General features: G+C 48.5%; 2 protein-coding genes across 3 annotated transcripts; one reads left to right on the top strand and one right to left on the bottom strand.

Moving 5' to 3' along the window:
* The first annotated feature begins 1,182 nt into the window (after window positions 1-1,182).
* lactb (lactamase, beta) lies at window positions 1,183-10,575 on the top strand. Of its 2 annotated transcripts, XM_086163137.1 has the most exons (6): window positions 1,183-1,714; window positions 1,831-1,897; window positions 4,547-4,737; window positions 4,814-5,132; window positions 5,763-5,928; window positions 6,007-10,575. In XM_086163137.1, the coding sequence occupies exons 1-6, from the start codon at window positions 1,385-1,387 to the stop codon at window positions 6,527-6,529; spliced, it is 1,596 nt and encodes a 531-aa protein (XP_086019263.1). In that variant the 5' UTR covers window positions 1,183-1,384; the 3' UTR covers window positions 6,530-10,575. The 2 variants fall into 2 exon arrangements, with proteins under 2 accessions (XP_086019263.1, XP_086019264.1); XM_086163138.1 differs by lacking the exon at window positions 1,831-1,897 and having other exon boundaries at window positions 1,632-1,714.
* nrg4 (neuregulin 4) lies at window positions 7,210-9,117 on the bottom strand. The gene is made up of 5 exons (XM_086163143.1): window positions 9,032-9,117; window positions 8,479-8,525; window positions 8,284-8,377; window positions 8,036-8,188; window positions 7,210-7,958 (listed from the first exon to the last, which is right to left on the bottom strand). The coding sequence occupies exons 2-5, from the start codon at window positions 8,486-8,488 to the stop codon at window positions 7,886-7,888; spliced, it is 330 nt and encodes a 109-aa protein (XP_086019269.1). The 5' UTR covers window positions 8,489-8,525; window positions 9,032-9,117; the 3' UTR covers window positions 7,210-7,885.
* Window positions 10,576-10,907: the final 332 nt, after the last annotated feature.

Raw genomic sequence — 10,907 nt, 5'->3', positions numbered from 1 at the left:
AAATAGAAAGGCAGAAGGCAGGATATAGCAAGACAACAACATCGGGGGTTACATGGGCAACATTAAGGAACAATGAAAAATACACGAGAACTAAACAATATAAATAGAGTGACAGCTAAACAACAATATAAACAGGGTGACAAAATAAATGTAGTAATTATGAAGAAAAATATATATATTATACATATTCTTCATAGACATCATACTTTTTAAGTGGAAAGAGAAGGCCCTCGTAGCAAGTGACCTACTGAACTCTCCCAGGCCGATCGATGCGCCTGATATCGGGGTTCTAGTCGTTATCCTGCCTGGCTGATCGATGTGTTCGATTGATCGGGTCTAGGTCGAAAAACCGGAAGTGGCTTGTTGTTGTGTTCGTAACCGCTTGTGATGGGAAGATCGACTCTTTTGGCTCAACTCCTTTTTTTCGGAGCTTCGTGTAGTATCACTCAAAGTAGTTGTTGTTAAATTTTGGTCTAATGCAGCAATTATGAATGCTTCTTGTGTCGATTTTCAATCGTTCATTCAATGTTTTCATTGAAAACTACTCTTTCTAGTGCAATTCAAACTTTTAAAGGAACAGCTGACAGCAATCACGCCTAACATATTACAATAAATAAAGTCTTGAGAAAAAGCCTTTAATGCACGCTTGCATTCAGAAATGCCAGATACCTGTGATTTTACCTTTCTGAAAACATTTGTACTGTTTTTGAGAATTCTTTTCTCTGAGGGGAATGATTTTGGAACGATCTGCTCCCCCCTCCCTTCTCTCATATGATGGTACAATCCTAGTCCGTCCTCGCAGGTGATTGGCCGCACTGTACGCCTGTCAAAATTAAGTCCCGCCCCTTGCCGCATGATCAGCGGAGATGGATGATACCAACTCTGATGATTCGACACCATTCGGATGACTTTTGTGGCACACATACTTAATCAATACCAGAAGGTTTTTTTCTTTCCCAATCAAAATAGTTCAGTGAAATGACAAATAGAGTTTACTTAACAACACGAATTTGCAAAATAAACACCATCACCAATTGTACCTGAACTTTTGTGCTCACAAAAGTAGTGAGTAGTCACTGGACACGTCATCTAATAATTAGTATCGCTACTTTATGAAAGTCATCGATACAGAATTGATATATTGATATTGAATGGATATATTGATATCTAAACCACGTAAATCGCAAAGCAGAAATGAGCATAGCAGAGGGCATTGCTGAAGATTCGGTTCGTTTTGTACAAAGATTTGTTTAATAGAGTCGACTCGTTCGCAAACGACACTTTACTCCTAGCTTGTTGTTGTTGTTGTTGCGAGCAGAACTGCCGGCCGACACGCCGCCGCGACGGGTCGGGAAAAGCGGGGAAATTGCCGCCAAAAAAAAAAATGTCGCGTTTGTTTCTAAAAAGCTTCGGTGCCAAAAGGTGGCTGCTGTCGACGGCCGGAGCCGAGGAGCGGGTCAAACAGCGGTCCGCGAACCGCGCCGTTGTCATCCAGCGGCAGAGACGTTACTCCGGCGGGACGAACCGGCCCTCCGGACCGTGGCCGAAGTCCCGCGTCTGGCTCTGCTGCGCGGGGGCGGCCGTCGCCTTCGCCGTGGGACAACACTGCCGCCCGGACCCGGAGACCGGAGCTCCCGGCGGGGAGAAGCCGCGGAGGGGGAGCCGGTACGGCGCCGCCATTCAAGTGAGCCGGGACCTTGTGCGGCGGATACAGGTAGGGGTCCCCCCCCGTCCTCGCCCGTCCTCTCCCCGCCGCCTCCCCGGGGCTCCCCGGGGCCTCCGGCCGGCCCGCGGCTCCTCTGTGCTCAGCGTGTGTCTCGCTGTCGTCAGGCTGAAGTCGGGGCTCCGGGCCTGGCGGTGGGTGTCTCGGTGGACGGCGTCCAGGTCTGGTGCGAAGGTTGGTGCTCAGGCGTGGCCTTTAACTCACTGTGTTCTGTTGCACTTCTGTAAATATTCATGCATTCATCCATTCCTTCATTCATTCATGATCTAGACCAGTGTTTCCCAACCTTTTTTTGAGCCACGGTACATATTTAACATTAGAAAAATCACACGGCACACCATCAAATAAATATGTCAAAAACAGTCTTTAACGAATGAAACCGTAGTCTCAATTTACTTAGTGTGAAATCTAATAAGATAAGATGAGAACAACTTTATTTATCCCGAAGGAAATTGTTGTGCCAGAGTTTCAAGCAAAAACATAACAATAATAGATAATAGTAGGAAGGAGGGAGAATAAGAAATACAATCTTCTTCTTCTTCGTCTTTCGGCTTTTCCCGTCAGGTGTCGCCACAGCGAGTCAACTTTCTCCATCTAACCCTATTCTCTGGATCCTCCTCTCTCACACCAACTACCTTCATATCTTCTCTCACGACATCCATAAATCTTCTCTTTGCTCTTCCTCCAGACCTCTTGCCTGGCAGCTCCAATTCCAGCATCCGTCTACCAATATATTCTCTATCCCTCCTCTGTCCATGACCCAACCATCTCAGTCTGGCTTCTCTGACCTTCTCTCCAAAACATCTAACATGTGCCGTTCCTCTGATAGACTCATTCCTGATCCTCTCCATCCTGGTCACTCCCAAAGAGAACCTCAACATCTTCATCTCTGCCACCTCTAGTTCTGCCTGCTGTCTTTTGGTCATTGGAACAGTTTCTAGTCCAAACATCATCGCTGGTCTCACCACTGTCTTGAATACCTTTCCTTTTATTCTAGATATAAGAAATACAATAAAATATAAATTGTCAAGGTTAAGGCTATCAAGTGTTTTAAGGTCTTAAGTACAAAGATTTGAAGATTCCCTGCGGCTGAGGGAAGAAGAATTAAAAAGTCTGATAGCCTCAGGTAGGAAAGACCTCCTGAGGCGTTCAGTGGAGCTCCTTGGTGGTATCAATCTACGACTGAAAGAGCTCTGACAGGACGTCAGTGTGGCATGCAAGCACTTTTGTCAATGTCTGAAGACATGCCATCAATATGTTTGGAAATGGTATTATTTGAGAGAATTCTGGCTATTTCTTTATCAACGCCAGAGCCGAGCTTTTCTTCTCCAATGATTTTGCCGGCAGGTAGTATTAATGTTTTGCTACGTTGTGTGTCTGTTTGGATTTAGAAATGAGTTCAGCAACTTTATAGCAGCTTTCACTGCTTCCTCACTCGTCTTGGTAGTTTTCAACAATGCTGCCTGTTTGTTTACGTAGATACAAGTACTTTTTATTTTAAAAATGTATCACGCAAAGCGTCACTAATCACTCTGATACACAGATGCACAAGATAATTCACTATCCGTTGCCATGGAATGGACACGCTGCCCACATAGACATAGGAAGACACATTATTTGCGTTGGATAAATAATTTTCGGACCAATCGGGTGAAAGTGGGCATTTTTCCACGGCACACCTGATGATCTCTCACGGCACGCTAATGTGCCGCGGCACAGCGGTTGGGAAACACTGATCTAGACTACTTCTCCTGCAGGCAGGGTCGCAGGGGGCTGCAGGCAATCCAGCTGCCGCCGGCTGAGAGCTGTTGATCGCAGGGCAACATAATTCACCCTCTCTTTCACATTTATCTAGAAATATCCAACTATCACCCTCTTATTCACATGTCATGTAGTGACGTACAACGAATCACCCTTACACCTAAGTCATATAGTCACACAACCATTCATCTTCTCATCTCATTCACGTCATATAGCGACAAACAATCATTCATCTCCAATTCACATTTTTTACCGGGACATCCAGCCAGTAACTCCTTCACTCACATGTCAGAGATATACATCCAATCATTCACAGGTCATTTATCGATATATTACCATTTAGCCTCTCACTAACGTGTCTTGTAAACAAACAACCATTCACCCTTCTTGTTCACACCTCACAGAGAGACATTCAGCAGTTCACCCTCTCACTAACACGTCGGACAACCATTCAGCCTCTCATTCAAAGGTCACATAGGGACACAATCACTCACACATCATCTAGACGTAAACAAACATTCTCTCTCATTCACACATCTGGGCAGTTCAGGGTTTCCAGGAAGCATCCTGCATGTTTTTGGACTGTGGGAGGAAACCGGAGAAAACCCACGCAGAAGCAGGACGAACAAGGCTCCTTCTCACAATCGAACCAGAAACCGTCTCGTCCTGAGGCGGCAGCGCGGCACCATCTGGCAGCACTGAAACATAAACTAGCTTCAGTTTCATCAAACTTTCTAGCTCTGCAGTTTCAACGTGTCTCTTTTGTCGCCTCACATTTGCCACATCGCCTCTAATGAAAGATTCAACCCAAGTCTGAGCCATATTCTGACGTGTGTGTGTGTGTGTGTGTGTGTGTTGCAATGTACTAATGATAGGGCGTGTCTGACGTGCCTTCCTCTGAAATGCCACAGCTTTTATCAAAAGGTAAACAGAATCACACGCCAGGTGTTAAACTGCGAACGAGTGGAAACCACCAAATATTACAACCCACGTAACCGCCAATAACTTTGGTCGTGGGCGACGATGACACGTCCTCTCCAATGTCCCCTTTCCCGCCTTCAGGCTTGGGTTACGCCGACCTGGAGAACCGCGTGCCGTGCGGGCCGGACACGGTGATGAGGATCGCCAGCATCAGCAAGTCCCTGACGGCGGCGGCGACCGCTCGCCTCTGCGAGGAAGGAAAGCTGGATCTGGATGAGCCGGTGCAGAAATACGTCCCCGAATTCCCCAACAAAAAGTTCAATGGGGAGGATGTAGGTTTTTATTTTCATCCCTGTAAGTGGATCATTCGCATGAGCGCCAGGTTGACCGCTTTATTTTTCATTCTAGGTCACGATAACCCCCCGAATGATTCTGTCCCACATCAGCGGCATACGGCATTACGAGAAGGACGCCGGCAAGGTGACGGAGAAGAGGGAGAAAGCCAAGCGCCTTTTGAAGCCGCCTGCTAAAGAGAAGGACGACGAAAAGGCCCTGTCCGCAAACGTGGACAAAACCGCCGACCGGCAGAGCGGCAAAGACAAGGAGGCCGGCCGGGACCAGAAGAAGAAGGAGTTTGAGCACGAGGAGTACTACCTGAAAGATAACTTCGACAGCGTCACCAGGGCTTTGGACCTCTTCAAGGACGACCCGCTCATCTTCAAACCCGGTAAAGCAGCTCACAGCTCGCGTTTCAACCACCCGATGCTTGGCTCGCACCTAAAGATTTTCACCTTCGCAGACGTAAAGACTGAAAGTCAGAGGCGGCGCGCTCCCCTCATCTCGGTTGTTAAGTTCAAGGTGGTAATCTGAGCTGTTTTAGCGTAGTTTTTTCCAGGTCTTGGTCTCAAGACAATGTCAGACATGTTTTATTTAATCGTAAGTCTTTCGGTCTTTGCGGTGATGTAACACAATCAACAACCAATGGGTGAGCACTAAGGAAACCCGGAGAATCTTGACAAATAATCGGCAGCAGAGACGTAATTTATGGTTGCATGTTAAAGGTGATGGACGTCCCGATCGGTGTGGATCGTCCAAAAAGAGGAGTGGATGGTGGCGCTGAGGGCAGAACAGCCCGGCTTGGACCGAGTCAACTCTTAACGTATCACCACCAAGTGGAGAAGGAAAAACTATGGCCTGACATAGCAGAGGCTCTGCATATACCTGCCGAAAACATTGCATGTTGGGAAGAAACTGCTGAAAGAATCTAGTTGTAGTTTTGTTAATAGTGACCCTGTGAGATTTACATCATTTGACAACCTTTTTTTTTTTTTTCTTTTTCATGCGTCATGACATGTAGGCACAACTTTCCTGTACTCCACCCACGCCTTCACCCTCCTGAGCGCGGTGGTGGAGCGGGCCGCGGGGCAGCCCTTCCTCGACGTCATGACCAACCTGTTCCGCGAGCTGGGAATGCTGAACACCGTCCCCGACCAGAACGAGCCCCTGGTTTACCACCGCTCCAGGTGAGTCGGCGAGTCGCGAGACGCATCCACGCGGCGTGAGACGGTGCAGAGAACCCGACTGGTTGTCGTCCCCCACAGGTTCTACCACGTCAACAAGAGGGGACGGGTCGTGAACTGTCCTTACGTGGACAACTCTTACAAATGGGCAGGGGGAGGCTTCCTCTCCACGGCCGGCGACCTGCTGCTGTTCGGCAACGCCCTGCTCTACAGCTACCAGCTCGCCCAGCTGGAGGACGGCGGGAGCCTCCTGCCGGGCTTCCTCAAGCCCAAGACGTCCCTGGACCTGTGGACGGCCGTCACGCAGATCGAGGGGGGCTGGGATAAAGACGGCCGGTTCGCCCAGGGCTGGCTGGTGGTGGAGAGCGGACAGAAGTACGGGCAGTGCAGGAAGTGCAGGCACTACGCCTCGCACACGGGAGGCGCCGTCGGAGCGAGCAGCGTCCTGCTGGTGTTGCCGGCGGACCCGATCGCCCGGCAACAGGGACAGAACCTCCTCCCGCAGGGGGTGGTGGTCGCCATCCTCACCAACATGCAGTCCGTGGGACTCAACGGCACAGCGCTGAAAATCGCACTGGAATTTGACAAAGCCAGAGGCCTGTGATAGTGAGTTCTTCTCCTCTCAGCCGCCGCGGCCCACAGAAACACAATGAGTCGCAAGGAAAACCTCCATGCAACCCTCTAGCTCTGTCATTTTAAGGACAGCGTTTGAATATGCCCTAGTTATATTTTGGGACTGGAAACGTATCTATATTCGTAATGATTTTTTTACCTCTACATTTCAGTTCATTGACAGTCTTCGCCACTAGGGGGCGCCATCTCACAACGCGTTGACCTACAATATCAGTTTTTTTTTAGACATCAGGCGTTAATCACGTTTTAATCGCTACCTCAAAAATAACACATTATCTTTCAGAATGTAGAAACGTTCAAAATATTAGGGGGTCCGGAAGATGCCAATCGCACAGACTGCCTCATTTCTTGCACTTGCTCTGAAAAACGTCGAATTGTTAACTTCCTGCACCTGTGGCCCCGTGCGGCTGTTAAAAATGTACTTTTGTTTTTGCGAGTCCCCTGTTTTTTACAATCCAGCTTAGATTCCTTCGTCTGGAAGGAAACGCGATTTTTTTTTTTCATGCCGAGAAGGAATCCGTTGGCATGGAGCTTCCGCTCTCGGCTCCAACCGTGACGCCACGCAAAGCTCCGCGCCCGGCCCGTCTGGGTGTTTCCTGGTCCCGCGTTGTGGAAAATACTGGTTGGTGCCAAATCAAAGACAAAGACTCGTTTCATACTGAAGATGTTTTATATCGGCGCAGGGTTTCACCGAAGCCACCGCTCTGACCTTGTCCTCAGCGAATGTCACGCCCGGGTTTCTTGGTTTTTAAGCCTTGAGAAAACCTTGGAGAAACCGCAGCTGATTGTTTTTGGAATTTGAAAAGCACCGGTTTTTGTGTTGAAAGGGTATTAAATCATGGACACAACCCCGAACCCCCAGCCATCCTGGTCATCCAGGTGAAGTATAACGGACGGAAAAAGCCTCAGGTTTAAGGTGATAAAATATCTCAAATCACACAGTCAGATCCTATTTGTAGTGGAGATGATTTGATATATTTACAGATTTACAAAATATTTACCCATCGCACATAAAAACACCTAGTGGTTCCCTGACACCAGCCGAGTCTTTCGGATTAGAATTTCGTCGGCGGAGAACATTTTAGACAAAGAGCAGAGATTGAAATGTGATTTCACAAATGTAACAGCGACGTCATTGCAGAGATTCACAGTTCACAGCTCACCTGGACATTATCACGGTTACGCTCTAAAACAGTTTCCCCCCTCTGTTGCTTCGACTAGTCGCGCCCACCGGGATGCTCACGTCTGGGAGGGATTTTCTTTTTTTTTTTTTATGTTTGTTTTTCTTATTTCGCCCTCTCGTAGGGAGCAAAGTCCGAGCCGCCCGTCACACCCTGGGCTTCACCCTCCAGTACTCCCGCTGGCCGCCGGTCGGACTCTGTTGCTTGATTTTCAGCATCCTGTGTGAGACATGCAGGTCGGTCAGTGCGGCCACGCCATCTTCTGGGCGCCCGTCCCAAACGGGCGACGCGCCTACCTGTGAACGTAGTAGATAATAACCGCCAGCAGCGCCAAGATGAGCAGGCCGACGACCACCAGGGCTGCGACCAGCCCCGCCTCCGCAGGGTTGTTGGAAGCGGTGAAGAGCTGGAGCTGCTCGCATCTGCTGCCCTTGTAGTTGTTGCTGCAGCTGAAGTGAGAGAAAGAAGATCGTCGCTTGCTTGGTTGGGGTTATGAGATTAGAAAGAGCGCTTTATTTTCACTCGTAGTGCGTCCGTCTCTTACATGCACGAGAGCGTGTTCATGGCGGTGATTTTAAAACAGGTCCCGCCATTCATGCAGAAGGAGGCCTCCCGGGCGTCACACGGCTCTCCGTGCACTGCTCGGACACAACGTTTCAGGAGAGGGTTGACGTGCCGCCCCAAGCCTTTGCACTCATTTCTACATTGCTTGTCTTTGGTACAGTTTTGTAACCATTACCTGGTATCATTTTAGATTTGTTCCCTCTGCGACGAGTCTCCTGTATCCTGTGAACCAAAGAAAAGGAAACGTCACCGTCCTGCTAGGGTAGTGTTCCCTCAACCGGTGGCAAACTATTCAAACTACCCGGGTAAACTCGCACAGTGGTGTGGAAACGTTCCCCCATCCTCTCGGGAGTCCGGGGTCGCCATGTTGCTCTCGATGTATGAAATGATGTGAAGCAGCTGAATACATGTCTAATATAACACCGATCCCATTTCAGAAATTCCAGAGAGAGCGAGCAAGTGGGGTCTTCATCCCTCCATGAAGTCTCAAAAAAATTTTTTGAATTCTCAAAAAAAAATGCAAAAACACACTGAGGCTCGATGTGGATATTTTCCTTTTTTTTTTTTTTTTTTTGGTCACCGGTGTCTGTGTGAAGTAGCGAGCACTATCGTGTCAGACGCAGGGAACCGAAGAAAACCAAAACGTGCCGTAGCTTTAAAAAGTGATCTGATTTAGACGAGCAGCTCATCGCCCCGTTTTAGCATCAGTTCGGGAAACGTGTCCTTACCTGCCCGTGGAATCCCAGCTCTCGGTAACTCAGCGCAGGTTCCCGGCGTGAGTCATTGTGATGCCTCAAAACAACTCGCGGCCGCTTTTGCCGCGGCCGAGAGAGACGCTGTCACGTGGGCGCGACTCTCCCTCGGCCTAAAAAATGTTGTGATTGCAGTTTGTCCACATTGTGATCGCTTCCCCGCGTTTTTTTTTTTTTTTACGTTTCTTTTGTTTTTTGTTGTGCTAACATGTTAGCGACAGGGCTAATTTGAAAGTCCTCCCGGGAGCCAGCGGTGACCCCAGATGAGCCGAGCCCGGTGTGTTGATGTTATTACGGGGGTCGGGGAGGGGGCTTCCAGGTTAGGGACCGCTGAGGAAGTCCTTGCATGAGAGCCAGGTATGGCCCGGGTTTGGCGAGGCACCTCTGAATGGCTGGTATGCGGAGAAGGCATGAATGGAATCGTGGGAACTCGAGTGGAAGAGCAATGCCCTCCTTTCTTTAAATGAACCCTGGGTTATTTCTGGCCCGTTATTTGAGTCGCCTATTTAAAGGGACGGCGGCCCAAAAGCGGCGAGTACGACAGGTTTGACTTGAATACAACGGCTTTTCTCACGGTTGTCATAGTGCCAAAAACAGAGATTTCTTCCAGGTTTATCTTCCCATCGATACAAAATAAATCTTTATCAACCCCCCCGCTACGAGGTCTGTAGCCTTTCGCCACGGGGTCTGGAAAGATGCCGCCATTCTTTAAATGTCAGCGTGCCAGATGCAGGTCACCTCTGCGGTGTTTCCATCGGTTTCGGGTTCGACGGCACATTCCAAAACTACCCACATTCTAAATTAATAAAACCGTTCCATGACGTTGCACCGCTGAGGTTAGAGCTTCCCGCGGCGCCAGCAGGGTCATGCCGTAACGCTAGATTAAATTTAGCGGGCGATGATGTCATCAGATGACCTCGTCGGCGTCGGACGCCACTTTCCATAATGACTTTCGTCATAAAGGCTTTTATGTAATAAGTCCGTGAACGACTGTGGCGACAAAAATCACCTTGGCAACATACCGAGGTGTCATCACCATACAATTTAAAGGTTTGATGCTGTTTGTATTTATTAGTGCTGGAATAATAACTGGCAGCTCATCGTGGCTGCGGTGCACACCAAAGTTCAGGTTCTCCATGTTTGGATCTGCATATCGTGACGTGCACCACCATGTAATTTTATTTTTTTAACATTGAGAGTTTTTAAATTAATTTGTGTCACTTCAGTGCCCGCTAATGTCCAAGTGAAACTTTATAAGGCTGTTAGTAATGTATCGTTAACGTGTTTGGTTAAATAAAGCGGTTGTGCGTGCCAGTGTGACGTGCACGATTGTACAAAAACTGTCCTTGTTTGAATTTCAATAAACTATTAGCCATTAGCGTGTAATGGCTAATAGTTGCTATTAGCTGATAATACCAAACTGGCATTAGCGGCTAATGGCCAGCATGAGCTAATGATTAGCTCATAAAAGTGGGTTCGCATCGATGAATAAATTCCCTAAGTAATTGAAAATTGACAAACCAGATGTGTTATTAGTGTTTTATTTAGCTGCTCAAAACGGTGTTTTTCTTAGTCCTTTTTTTTTTTTTTAATTTCTTTTAATATTTTTCTAATTATTCTCGTGCGCGTCGGCTGCTATCGCGAGCAACTCCGAGGTTTGGAGCGCCGCGGCCGCCGGAGCGTTTTCTTTACGTCGACGCTGCGAGGGCGGCGGAGGAGTGACGTCCGCGATGGCTCTCGGCGCGGACGGACACCGCGTCCATCTGGCTTCCCCTTCCTCCTCTTCTTCTTCATCTTCCTCCCCTCCTCATCTTTATTCATCTCTTCTTCGGCGGGCGGCCGCGCATCGCCG

This window comes from Fistularia commersonii, chromosome 17 (genome assembly GCF_037954325.1).
Source record: "Fistularia commersonii isolate RoL2024-O1a breed Wild chromosome 17, RoL_Fcom_v1.0, whole genome shotgun sequence".
NCBI classification, from domain to species: Eukaryota; Metazoa; Chordata; class Actinopteri; order Syngnathiformes; family Fistulariidae; genus Fistularia; species Fistularia commersonii.
Note: the sequence above shows the minus strand (reverse complement) of the source record. Positions and strands in the feature narration are given on the sequence as shown.